Here is a 14,547-nt window from a genome sequence, read left to right as displayed (position 1 = left end):
AAGTCCTGACAGTGGTCTACAAGGGTCTGCGTGATCTGACGCTCCCCACTACATACCCCATCCCCTCTGACCTTACCTTTCCTTCTTCCTTTACTCTCTCGGCTCAAGGCGCTTGGCCTCCTTGCTTTTCCTCCAATATTCAAGCACACCAGGCCACTTGGCCTGGAGGCTGCTTCCTCACATAGCCACTTGGTTAAATTCCCCACCTTGAACCTGCACACTGGGCCCCCAATACCCTGTTTGATACTGTACACTGCCCTAAGCCCAGTGTTCCTGATCTACCTTCTCTTTTTCCCATAGCACTTTATCTTTGTCATGTCATATCTTCGACATGAGATAATTTAATTGTATTTTTTTATGTTTATTGGTTAGTTTTGCCTCCCTCTACTAGAATGTAAGCTCCACAAGGGCAGGAACCAGTTTTTTTAATTATTCAATAACATATCTTAGCATATAAAACAATGCCTAAAATATAGGTGCTCAGAATAAGAAATTCTTGAATATTCTGTAAAGATTAGTAGTACACTACATTCAGCATTTGCAGAGTAACTGGTAGTTTGAGTTACTAAAACCAAAGTGTTTTTTTTCCCTACATACATACACATTCTTAATGATACAATTATTTTCGGATGTTATATGAATGTCTACCTACATTGTTATTTTCTGATATATTATAAAGTTGTTCTTGAGTATTGAACTTGTCTGCCCAAAACACCTTTCATGATTAGAAACTACTGTGTCTTCATTTATGTCATAAATGTTTACTAAATATCTGCTGTATTCTAGGAATAGGCTAGACACTAGAAGAATCAATCAAAATCAACTAAAAAACAGGCCCTATCCTCAGAGAGCTCACAGTTTAACATGGAGGGATCTCATTTCTCTAAAGCCTTATGAGTAACATGAAGCAGCGTGTAGACAAGAAGGCTCCGCCTAGAGACAAGAGGAAGTGGGCTTTGTGTACCAGCTCTTCGTGTTTATGTTTAATTTCACCCAACTTATCATGTTTGGGAAACTGCTGAGTTGCTTACTCTTTTAAGAAATCTTACATTTATCCAGTCTGGAAGAAGCAAGAAACTGCATAAAATGTGAAGGTGCCCTGACTACGTTTGCACTAACCCCAGCCAGCTGTGGCTGGGCTCCATTTGTCAGGGTGAAGATCACGCTCAGGCTTACTTTCTTGGGGAAGATGATTCAACTTGAGAGAACTCTGAATTTCTTGCCATTTATTCCTTCCCTTCTAATTATATAACCTTATATAAGTGAATATAGAACACCCATGATTTACCTTAAGATTTATATAAAATTTAATACTTGCCAGCATTCTAAATGTTCATTACATTAAATTTGGAAAGGCTCATTCTTACCTTAGAGTTTGTAGCAACATAAAAATGAGATTGACCAGTAGGAAAGATATTCAATCCAGCTTCTTTCAAAGCAATAATGAAAGAAATAGGAGTCATCCATTTTCCTTCCAAAATAGAGGAATGCTTTTTGTTATTTAGTTTGATTGAAGCTAACATGCAGAGGTCTTCCTAGTTTCAATGAGGAAAAAAAAGCTTTTAAATAAATTATTACGTCCTTATCATTCTCGTTCTAGCCTTTGGGTTCTTTATACCATCTTTTAAAAATCCTATTTCCTTCTACATTAAAAAGAATGTGGGACAGACATGTTCTGGGACCAATCTGAAAGCTCCACCTCAAAGTATCCTGTTACTTTAAGTGTTTTATCAATTTCTGGGCTTTAATCTGAACAATCAAGGGATTGGACTAAAGGCTCTTGCAGGGCTCCTATTTTATAAGTTATAACCAAAGAATACTGCATATGTTTCTATCAAATAATAATAGTTATTTGATAGCAATCATGATACAACTTTTAAGGATAATTTTTACACATATAAGGTTTAACATAATAATGCAAAATTATCATACAGTTTTAAAGTTTACAAAGTTTAAACTCTAGGTTGAAGGTGTAAAGAATTCACACCTCTCATCTGCTTTTAAAAGCAAAGTTTGATGATATCTAGTCTTTCTGCCATACTTATAAGGAATTTCAGGCTATCTCTCTTAAAATAATTTTTGCAAGATATATTTTACTTACCATAAATTTACCCATTTCAAGTGCATCATGCAGTGATTTTTTTTTGTAACTTTACTGCATGGTGCAGCTGTCACCACAAATCAGTTTTAGAACGCTTCCATAGTCTCCCCACCCCCATAAGATCCCTCACACCAGTTTACAGTTACTCCCCATTCCCACCTTCAGCCTCAGGCAACCACCAATGCACTTTATGTCTCTAAATTCCAGGCTATGTAATTTATGACTGACGAGCAATAGAGGCTCCTTCAGAGAGAAATCTCAAAGGGGATTTCAAATGGCTTGGTGATAAATATCAGGAAGCCTCTCAGGAGTGGGTCAAAAAACTCTCAGAAAGTCATACCACAACCAGGCTTGTTGATTCATTAATTGGTCTATTCCTGATAACTTTAGGGTATAAATTTGTACCTCACTTATTTAATAACTTTAGGGTATAAATTTGTACCTCACTTATTTACATATCATTTTCTATCTATTCATTAATATTTCTTTTAGAAACTATAGCTCAAGGTATATGTTAAATATATTTATTAAAAAATATTTCAACATATAAATTACCAGTGATCAATAGATTGGACACACTCTCTCACAGTCATCAATGAGGTTTACCTCTTGGATATGACTTGCCGTAACAGTGATTTACCTTAATTTGTATTTGAATCTCAGTAAATACTGTAATCACAGTCAACAGCACTTTATTCACATCGAGTGGCCTTAGTTCCCATGACTGGTATGGCATGTTAATATGAGTATCTTGAATCAAAGTAACAGGGCCAAAAGTCTCCAGGCTGAATGTTACAAGTCTTTCTCCTGATTTGTAAGATACATTACTGATGCCATCAGTTTTCCAATGATTACCTTTAGAATAAATGAAGAAAATGACATAGGTCACATTTTTTTTCCTAGTACAGAAAGAAGTTGAGTGAAACCATCCAAATAGCAGCATTATGTATACATTTATCTTTTACATTTAGAACAGAACCTCAACAAAAAGTCCACTTTGCTGGGAGTTTCTTCCTGTCTGCAGAATCAAGTCCAGACTCCCCAGCACGTATGTAAGGCCTTTCGATGACGCTGTGGCTCACACTTCCGGCGGCTTCACCCTCACCCCCCTCACACCTTCAGCCGCACTCTTTTCCCCGCCCCAGCGACCTCATACACCTCTGTGCCTCTGCGAATGCCGTTCTTCCTTCCTAAAGTACGCATCCTTAATATTTTAAAGAACCTCTTTTCATCTGCTTTAAAACAGCTTTAAAATTTACCTGTCTTAGGTATACAATTAAATTATTTTATTAAATTTACTTAGTTACACAACCATCACCACAATCCAGTTTTAGAACAGGATTATCTTCCCAATAAGTTCCCTATGTCCATTTATAGTTGATTCCCATTCCCACCTTCCAGCCCCAGGCAAGCATTAATATACTGCTTGTCTCTAAAGATTTGTCTTTTCTGGACTTTTCATATAAATGCAATCATATAATAGGTGATCTTTTGTGTCTCTTACAACTTAATAATAAAACACAACCCAGTTAAAGTGGGGATACGTGGTGATAAAAAGAGACATGACCTGGGGTTGTGAGTGCATATTACAACATACAGATGGTATATTACAGGATCATATACCTTAAACCTATATAATTTTATTAACCAGTGTAACTCCAATGAATTCAATAGAAAGGCACCGGTTTAAAAATGGGTAAAAGATCTGAATAAACATTTCACCAAAGAAGATAAATGATAGGATAATATATACATAAAAAATGATGCTCAACGTTGTCAGTTATCAAAGAAATACAAATTAAAACCACATGATACTACTTCATACCCACTACAATGGTTATAATAAAAAAGAATAACAAACACTGGCAAGGATGTGGGGAATTGAGAAAACTCATATTGCTAGCAGGCATGTAAAGTTGTACAGCTACTTTGAGAAGCAATTTGGCAGTTTCTTTAAAAGTTAGCATAAATTTACCATTCAATTCAGCAATTCCACTCCTAGGTATATTATACCCAAGAAATGGAAGGCATAGGCCCACGCAAAGTCTCGGATGAGAACGTTCTCTTAGTCTCCTCAGGACCTGTTCAATATTTTGTCCTTAACTCTCCAGACAGAGCCGGTCACTGCTCTGCTCTACAGCACCTCTATCTATGGTAGCACCTCACTACATTTTGTTAGGATGTTTTTCCCTGTCTGCCTCCCCCACAGCTTTGAAAACTGCAAAAGGAAAGAACTCATTTATCTCCGTACTTCTTATTGTTGAGCATATTTGTGCAGCAAATGAATGAATCGTTCTTTTCCTAAAATGTCGTCTCCATTTCCACTTGGCTTTCTCTTCTCACGTTGATGACTCTGCTGACTATGTTTGACCCTTTAATATAACAAATACAATTATACTGACAATCTAAGTTATTTTTATTTCCCCTTTTTGTTTTTATATTAAGCAAAGTAATTTGTTGAGGTAAAAATTAAGTATCGAATATAAATAGATTCTCCACGCTTCTGTTACATCAAGGGGAAAAGTTTCCTCATGGTTTAAAAAATAGTGGAGTTGCATGCTGCCTCGTGGCTACGGTTGAAATCAAATTCTACAAGTTATATTTTGCTATATCATGTGAATAATTTATCTTGACTAATTCTAATTTAGTGTGAATAATTTTTAATATGATAAATATTTAGGAACATTATCATTAAAGGAAAGGGAAAGTAAAACTTCTAAAGCAGCATAAAAGGAAGAAATTACCTAATCGTTTATTTTGATGTATTTTAGAGTTTAATGTATTGATAGAAATCTACTGTTTATAACACATAAGCTCATTTTAGAATATAAATATTATGTTGTAACTATGTATACACAAGCAAAAGCATGGAATATTATAGCAACCATAAAAATGTTTTAAGTCCACAAAATTTATCCTTCTTGGTAGAGAAGTTCCTAAATTCTTTGTCCCCACAACTAAATAAATAGATTAAATAGTAGTTCTGTTATTTAGTGATCTAAACTGTTTCCAACCTATCACCAAATATGTAAGTCCTTTCAAGAGTAAATAGGTGACTGTAAAATAATTCCCATTAAAAATGATGCTATACAGCTATCATCTAGGAGCCTTGAAACAGCATATACATTAATTCACAACACCAAGACCTTTCAAAGTTTAGCCAGCCAAGCCAAAATACTATCTGTTGGCAATAGTAATGATTAGTGAATCATTCATTAGTATTTCTATTAGTACTTCTGATTTATGATGCTTATTTAACATTTGAATATGCAACATTTTCCTATGTTTCAACAATTAAAAGTTTTAAAGAGGTACACAGTAGCTAGTTTTCTTCTTTCGTTGGTTTCCCATTTATCTACTTCCCATCCCCAATACTTCAATAATTGGTTGTAATAAGATTTATAAGTTGTAAATCATTAACATTAAAATAATCAAATTTTAACCACATCCTGAATTGTAATTCTTCAGAGATTATGGCAGATATGAACACTAAGTTATAAAGTTCAATAAACTTTTAAACTCCAATCCCTGTTTATTTCCACTGAGAGTAAATAAAACATAGACCCCTGAACCAGTATAGATATATGTAAGAATAGTTTATATGCTGCATTTCCTGTATTGATTTAAAGATGTATATTAGTACACCTTTTGTCATTGCATAATAATCAATGCTGGTTAAAGATAATGCTGTACCTTCAGCATCCCATCTTGCAACCATAGGGTCCTCAAAAAAGATCACGTTCTCATGAACCTCAAGCATGACTTCTATCGGTGGGAAAGCATTTTCAGGTTCAAGGTCTTCTGTAGTTGCTGGAGGATATATGTATTTCTGTAATCCTTCTCTGAGTATCTTTTAAAAATAACCAAAACAATACCAAGTTAGAAGCTGACTGGTAACAGTTAAAGATGTAAATATTGCCAAATAACTACATAGTTACTATTTTTTTAATTGTCGACACTATTAGAGATGTCGTCCCCTTTGCCCTTTCCACCCAGTGCTTGCCCCCCACACTGAAGTTTGGCCCCATTTAATTATAGACTGACTAACAAAATGTCAGAACCAAATTAAAAGATAATGATGGGGGGGGGTAATCACTCAATTTGAATGTAATTAAAGAACCTTTTTATGGGCCAAGTTCTAGGTTGGGACTTACTCAGCTTCGTATTCCTCCAAGCAATTCTACAGGCTTATATTTAACAAAGAGGGTGACTGGGAACTGGGTGAAAAAAAAAATGAAAAGATTGAGAAGTACAAATTGGCAGTTACAAAATAGTCATGGGGATGTAAAGTTATTACATGCTGTAATAACTATGTAAGGGGCCAGCTGGGTCCTGGAAATATCGGGGGAAACACCTTCTAAAGGATATGGCCGTCTGACCACTATGCTGTACGCCTGAAACTAATACAAAATAATATTGAATGTAAACTGTAAATTAAAAAAAAAATTTAAACAAAGAAGAGAAGTGGGGCTTACATAAATCATGTAATTTGCCAATGATTACAAAATGACTTCAAGGAGGCATCAGAACTCCGAAACAGAGCTATGGGACCCCCGATCCCATGTTCCAATACCTTAGCCATGGCATGCAGGGGAGGAAAGAAAAAAGTATAAGCAGTGTAACAAATGTAGAAATGAATGGATGAAGGTAAAAATTATCACAGCGTACACCTTAAACTTACATGTCAATTATATCTCAGTAAAGCTGGGGGGAAAAATAAAATAAATTAAACCAACAGCAGATTTCTCCAGGATAAGGGAGATCTGTCCATTCTCTAAATGTACCATGTATCTAAATGTAGAAAAAGACCTCAGGAAGGGGAAAGATTAAAAATACTACAAAATAGAGAACAAAAACTGTATGAGGAAAATTCTAGAGGAGGGGAGAAATTATTGAAAAGATACTTGAAAAAAGTAGGAAGGCCTCTTTGTTGCCGGAGAGAAAAAAATGGGTGTGAGGGAGGAGACCCTGGGCTCAGATGGAGAGCACAGAGAGGTCGCCGCAGGACATCCTGACCAAGACCTTAGGATGAAGCCTTGAAAACCCCAGACAAGGCCGAGACCCTACCTGCATCAAAGGAATGCCTTTCTTGGACTCCCCACTATCTTGCAAGTATCCCCATGGTGGGGCACATTGATTCAAACAGATTTTTCAAAGTGGCAATTGATCAGATTCTCTCACCCAGGATTGCTCTAGTAAACGCATTCTCGTTTGAGGGGAGAAGGGGAATGGAATAACAATATCATTCCCAATAGGCTAAAAATTAGTTTGGGAGTGTGGAAAAAATCTTATTCTTTTATGTATAAAGCACAAGTGTACACAACGTATACACAGTCTCTCTGTGGCATTAAAATTCTATGGGGGGTCAGCTAGAGAAAAAAGTGTAAGAGCTCCTTAGAGAGGTGATAATGGGGAAAAAAACGTTGAGAAATACTCCTCTAATACAAGAATGTGCCAACGTCCTAACGTGGAGGTGAGAAGTGGCTGGCAATCTGTGTATTTGTCATGTGAGAGGAGAGAGAGAGGAAGAGAGAAAAGAAGAGCAGTGGAGCACGAAGAGGGATGGGCTACGAGAAAGAATTGGGTATATCTGGGACCCAAGCCTGGGAGGTAAAATTTAACCAACTCAATACTAGCGCAAACATCACTACTCACTAAAACAGAAGTGAGAAACTCCTTGGCAGATGATCTAACAACTGCTACCATCAGCATCCTTACTCCACGCGTGGTCCGTGCAACGGGAGCACTGGCGTCCCCTGGATCAGTGGTTCTCAGGCTTCGCTGTGCACCTGAGACACCCGAGGGCCTTGTTAAAGGCAGGTTCAGGAGGCCAGAGGGAAGCCCCAAATTATGCATTCAGATGCTGCTGATTGATAAACCACATTTTGTATATCAAGGATCCAGACCAGTGGCTCTTTAGATGTGTTTTGCTAAAATACAGGCTGCTGAGGCTCACACCTCCAGAATTTCTGATTCACTAACACTGAGGTGGGCCCCATGAATTTGCATTTCTAGCAAATTCCTAGATGACGCCAGAGAACGCTGATGTTTCTGGTCAAAGGGCCACATGTCGGGAACCACTAATCTAGACCAGAGCCCACAAATTATGGTCCCTGGAAAATATGGACCACCACCAGTGTGTGTACACAATGTTTAACTGGAACACACCCATGCCCATTCATTCACATAGGGCTGTTTCAGCGTTGCAATGGCAGAGCTGAGGAGCTGCAACAGGGCTGGTATGGCAGCAAAGATGAAAATATTTACCACCGGACCCTTTTCCAGCCTCTGAAACAGACTGTCATTATTAAGGCCAAATTGACGCCATGTAAACGTAGTGTTATAGGTTCACAATTAAGTTAACATGCATAATTTCTGGTTTTAAAATCCATATTATTTTTGAACCCTTCCCTTTAGTAGTGATTCAAATTTTATGGATTCAAGATGTTTTAAAATTACATTTTTTCTTTTGCGCTTGCTAAATAGAGTTAAAGTTCATTGGGTGTTAGAACATCTGCTATACAGGAGAAGTATGAGAAATTATTTTACTCACAAATTTTAAGCATCAACCTACTTCCATAATCACCCAGCCCTTCACGGGTTTACTCTGCGGGGGAAGCTCCAAAATGTCCAAGTGATACACTCCACCAAGAGTTGTGAACTGGAATATATCAACCTCATTTTCTTCAAAGAGATACGGCCTTTCAGGAGCATTCTCCAGCAGCAACAGGTGTGCTAAAATTAATCAGGTTAGTTCCATTTCTAAACAGATGCTAAGATTTTTTATTTTTTTAGGAGGGAAATGAAAAATATCTAGTGATAGCAAAGAAAGTTTTTATTTAGCTATTAAAACTTTTCCAATAAAGTAATTAATTCAAAACTATCCACAAAGCTGACCATTGCAGTGGGAACAGGCACGAGTAACGGCATTAGGGTGCAGGGAGGGCTGTATTCATATTTTATATGCTAACATTTTAGAAATTTGTATACAACAAGCATGTGTTATTGAAAGAAAAACTTTAAAATATATCTCTCATTGGAGGGGAGTGAAAATAATTTTCCCTCTACCCTTGTGAGTTCTTGGCTCAGACACTTGTAATAAAAGACATATTAATAAGAGAAAAACAGAAGTGGATTAACATGCATGCCTCACATATACATGGGATATCGCCAGGGAAAAATAAGTAATTCAAAGAGGTGGCTTAGAACTCCAGTTCACATTTTACAAATCTGCAGTAAAATGGCAGGACAAACAAAAGCAGTTGGAGGTGTCCGGGGGTGGCGATAAAGGCTAGTTGGCAGTTTCATTTGTAGATTCCTCTGGTGCCCTCTCCAGGCTGATGGGGGCTATAGTTGTCTCTGAGAATTCAGCTCTGCCCGTCCTACTAGTGAGGACAGGAGGGGCACCTCCGAGCATCTATATCCTGCTTTTAGGCAAATAGGAGAAGCAGCGGCGGGGGCGGGGGGCCGGGGGCGGCGCTTTTCTTGCACCTATATCTATTCCTTTGCTTTCAGCTTACAATAATCTTTATGCCAATGTGGCATATTTGGGGGCAGCATATTCTGCTACCCTTCATTCTAAAAGGTTAAACATGGTTTAACACAAAATTTGGTAACCGTTCTTAAAATTGGACCTTATGGGGCTAAATATCTGAAAGAAAAAAAGGGAAATGGTAAAAAAATAAGTTTTTGTGTATATATAAAATAAAGCTAATTTTTTTCTCAACAAAGAGAGGCCCGGCTCATTGAAAAAACAGGGATGGCGGCATGAGAGTGAAGAAACTGGATTGGATAATCTCACTCAGAAATTTTATGGGGAATTCTATGATTTCATAGTTCCCAATGCACAATCAGGGGACTATCGGAAGTCACATATCACTGGGACCATCCCTGCCTTTCACTAAAAATTCTTTCAGTCCAGTGCAATGAGTAAGAAAGAAAACAGGTCCCACCCTTATGCAATACATGTTGATTAACATCTCAGTTCCTTCCTCTACAAAATGGATATAAAAGTAGAATCTATCTTACAGAATTTGGGGGAATTCTTAGTTTATATATGTAAAGAGCTCAGAACGCGTGCCAGACATAAAAACTCAGGAACTATTGGCCTTATTACTTATCACTACAATTTTCCTCTCCCATAAATGGAAGCCCATGGAGATGGCACTGAATTTAACCCTTGGAGATCAGGCACTGAAAATTAATGGAAACAGCCAAAGGGAATTCCAGTTAAGCAATTTCCCTTTTTTCCTTGTGTACATTCAATAAAATGCAGACTTTAATTAATTTTCAAATGTGTCTAATTACCAGTCCATTTATCTGAAAAGAAAGTATACTGTGTCCAAATTTAGACATCTATGACATGTTAATCGGGGACCATCATGTAGAAAATTTTGGTATTATTGACAAAGGTTATCAATGAACTATAGTATCATATTTTTAACAGGAAAATTACCTGATAAAGATTATAGAAAATTACAGACATAAAGGCCTAGTTTTTGCAGAAACCAAAGTATCTTAGAAAAAGGAAAGAAGTAGATAAGAAGCCTGTTATGAAAAAATATGCTTAGAAATATATAGGAAATAGATTACTTAGAAGCAACTGGGAAAGCAAGTTAATGGAAAAGATGTACATTAATCTCAAAGTAAAAGATTGCAAATTACACATCACCATCATTTTGATGTTTTTTAAACTACTGTATTTTGCCATGAATAATGTGCACATTTTACCCAAATTTTTGAGGGAAAAATGTGGATGTGCTTTATACATGAGTAGTACTAATTCCTCATCTATATAAATGATTGTAATTCTTTTATTTATGCTTATGTGTTAAACAGGTAACTCTAGAAAGTAATAATAATATCTGTATGCAAAACAATACCCTGGAATGTGATAATAGGTTTTGTTTCTAAATATAAATTAAAAATTGAATTAAAAAGTTAAAATTATTTTTTTTCCTGAAACTTTGGGCCCAAAATGTGGGTGCATGCTATACATGGCAAAATACAGTATATCTAATTGCTATTTGTTAGGGTAAGATTGAGAAATTTCCGATTGTATATATCTGTTCGTGAATGTTTGCTGCAACATTGTTTGTAATGATAAAAAAATTGAAATAACCTTACCATCTATCAATAAAGATTTAAATAATGTTCCATTTTGTATAAAATTATAGAGCTTCTAAAAAGATAGGTTTACCAATGGGTTCTGACTTAGAGTAATGTTGAATATGATTCATTTAAGTAATATGATGTATTAAGTTTTATGTATGTATGTAGAACAGTATGTAGCATAACAAATACTGTTAGGTTAAAAAAATAATTTTCAACAAAAATATTTGTATAAGATCCCATGGTTTTATTAAAAATCAAGAGAGAGAAAAACAGGAGAAGAAACAAGCACAAATAAATTCGTTACTATTGGTTACCTCAGAAGAGGGATTATGAAGAATTTTCATTTTAAATATGTTTCTGAAACATTGAATTTTTTTTACAATGGCCTTGTGTTACTTTTGTAAGTAGAAAATCCCAATAAAGTTAAATTCTAAAAATGTAAGTTAGAAGACTACCTGCTGAAACTGTTTCACTTAATAGTTTCATCTCCAGTTCATATTTCGTGTTTCCAGATTCTTCCTGGACAGAACTCTACAGAAAACACAAGGAAAAATGGGTGTGGCTAGCAGTGCCGGCTTCAGCTCAGACTCACTTTCCTTCTGTTCCCACCCCCACTCCCCAAGCCTGTTACCTTAATTCTAAGGCCCCAAACTATACATGCTCTTGGCATAAAACTGGACTTAAAAACCAGTTTAAAAATCAATGAAAATGGGAGCACGTCTTCACAGAACTTCACGGAGGCAGAAACCAGCCTGCTCAGATTCTCCGCTGAAAACCATCAAGCATAAATTGCAAGCTATTAAAAACATTGTTTATATTTGTGTTTTGGTTTTTGCCAAGTTATAGTTTTGCTTGATTTTGGCAATCAGCTTTCTGATAGAGTACTTACACAGCCTACTTTTGCAAAGGCCTCTCAAGGAAATTAAAGATGCTGTGTACGAAGTAAGTAGAAGATATCACATTACGCTGGAGAGTAATAAAAATACTGTAATGGGAGGACAATAAGATTAGAATTTAAATCTGCTACTAAGTTATCTTTGTGACCTTGATTAAGTCATTTTACCATTAGGGGCCTCAAATTCCTGATTTAACAACATATTTGGTATTTAGTTGTGCACCAGACATATAACACATCTTGCTAACAATCCTAAGAAATAGCTACTATCTTCATTTTAACAAAAAGGAAACTGAAGTTTAGGGAGATCACTATTCTAAGGGACAAATAGAGAAGGAGAGAATTTTGCATACTGTAAAGCACTAAATAAAGCACCTGTTATAAAAATCTGATGTTTGTGTCAATACTTGCAACCTGGATGATATCCAGCTAACTTCATTTGATCTCAACTACCCGCTGAATGTCTATAGCAATGGAATAACCTTATACCAGAATTCTAGTCAGAAGCTTAAAGCCAGTTATTCACACCATGCCTCTATCCTCAATCACCATACAAAGTCAAATCCCCTTAGTAAATCTTCCTTTTCCTTATTCTCATCACTGTATTGCCCTGTATCTTCCTCTGACCATGATTTTAACATGATTGCATTCTCTGACACTTTCCATTGTGCCTCTGAAACTTCTCACTTATTAACTCATTCATTCAAAGAATTTTTACGGAGTGCCTAAATTGTGCAGGCATTGCTAGATGCTAGGAATAAAAAAATATATGCAAGATTCCTGACTTAAAGAGCTTCCAGTCTATTAGGGAAGCAGATGAACAAATAGGTAAAACAGTTTTGTGGGTGCCGTAGTAAAAAGGGGATCCACAGTAGGAATACAAAGGAAGAATGTGACTATTCTGTGGTTGGGTAAAGATAGAAAATGCTGCCCAACGCTGATGAAGTTTGAACTAAATCGTGAAAGATGATTAGGTTGTCAAAAAAAATGGTGGGAGGATATTCTAAGTGTGAGTGAAGGCAGAAAGATCTGAAGCAAAACAGAGCATCCCAAGCACCTCGAGCTGTCAGGTGGGGTTGTAGTGAGGCATGCCAGGGGGAGCGTAAAGGTCTGAAGCCAGAGACAAACAGGGGCCAGATTAGAGAGGGCTTTGGATGCCACTTGGAAGACTAGGATTTCTCCTACAGGTAAAGGAAAGCCCACAAACGGCTTTTGATAGAAAAGTAACATGAGGAATTTTGCATTGGTAAAGATCCTCTGGTGGCAGGCTGATGAATGGGTTGCTTAGTGAAGAGAAAGAAGTCCAAGGTAAGAGGATCAGAACCTAACTTACGTAAAAGCAATCAGGGCCATTAGAAGGAGCATATATGAAGCAAGGGAGTAAAATCAACACAACTTGGATGGTGATCAGATATAGAAGTAAGGCAAGGGACAGGCAAAGCCTAATTTTTGTGTTTCTAGCTTAGGTTATAAGGTGGAGGTGGTACAATTATCAAGAAAAGAAAAGTAGGAAGAAGAGGTTTGGAAGAAAAAAAAAGTAGTGACTTCAATTGAGGATGTTAAATTTAAGGTGCCTACAGACACCCAGGTGGCTTTTGATATTATCTACCATTAAAAAGCCAGTTGCATTTCTCTCTTACAGGGATTATGATCAACATCTTCAAAGAGTTGAAAATTCTTTAGAAGTTAGACCAAACTGGTTTCATGCCTTGCAGGAAAACTAAGAATGTATACTCTCTTAACAGAACTTTCCCCTTGATAACCACAGTTCTCCAGCCTGCAACAACAGGAAGTTATCAGCTTCTATACTGTCACATAAAAGAGAAAATAATCCTAGACTTAACACATTGCCTTTACAGAATTAAAAGTTTTACTATTTTATGTTACTCTTTAGTTCCATTGACTTTTTTGAAGTTAGACTTCTTGACAAAGGAGTCAATGTGTCAGTTTAGACTCTGGTACAGCTCATTCATCTTTTGATAACTATTCTAGAATGTTTTCCTGTTCTTGCAGCTGGATCATCAGAACTTATTTGTGACCAGACTTAAACTCCAGACCACACTGGTTGACAATATAGTTATTCATAGTTTTATACATTATAAACCTCCTTGTGTTTGTTGGCAATGGAGCTGAAAAAATAGTTTTTTCTTTATATTATCATCATGTTTTATATTTGGTAATGAAAAGTCTTCTTTCTATAACTATTTTATAAAATTGGCTATTTTCCACATAATTTCTTCTACATAAACTCTGATAGTGATTTATAATAAGTCTTTTTTTATTTTATAAATCTGTCAGGTTTATAATAAATCTATAAAAAATTACATTTTCTAAAAAGTTTGCCTGGAAATGTTGACAGAATATGAAACAAAGAAGGTAGCTAACATATAACTTTTCAATGACACATGGCTCAGTAGGTACAGGAATTGGCTTATAG

The 14,547-nt window shown here is 36.3% G+C and overlaps 1 protein-coding gene across 2 annotated transcripts in view; it reads right to left on the bottom strand.

The window, feature by feature from the left end:
• The window catches only part of DNAI7 (dynein axonemal intermediate chain 7), a 44,741-nt gene that overhangs the window by 1,284 nt on the left and 28,910 nt on the right, over positions 1-14,547 (bottom strand). Inside the window, exons 7-11 of one of the 2 annotated variants that reach the window (XM_054590901.1) lie at positions 11,671-11,746; positions 8,676-8,836; positions 5,795-5,951; positions 2,742-2,956; positions 1,368-1,535 (exon numbers count right to left, since the gene is read on the bottom strand). In XM_054590901.1, coding sequence (XP_054446876.1) covers positions 1,368-1,535; positions 2,742-2,956; positions 5,795-5,951; positions 8,676-8,836; positions 11,671-11,746 — 777 coding nt within the window. The remainder of the gene's footprint in view (positions 1-1,367; positions 1,536-2,741; positions 2,957-5,794; positions 5,952-8,675; positions 8,837-11,670; positions 11,747-14,547) is intronic. The other variant, XM_054590902.1, reaches the window with a different exon arrangement.

Source organism: Pteronotus mesoamericanus, unplaced genomic scaffold (assembly GCF_021234165.1).
Source record: "Pteronotus mesoamericanus isolate MK-2021 breed Mesoamerican mustached bat unplaced genomic scaffold, CSHL_Meso_final scaffold_21, whole genome shotgun sequence".
Taxonomy (NCBI): Eukaryota; Metazoa; Chordata; class Mammalia; order Chiroptera; family Mormoopidae; genus Pteronotus; species Pteronotus mesoamericanus.
The sequence above is the reverse complement of the archived record's forward strand: the minus strand, read 5'-3'. Positions and strand labels throughout refer to the sequence as shown.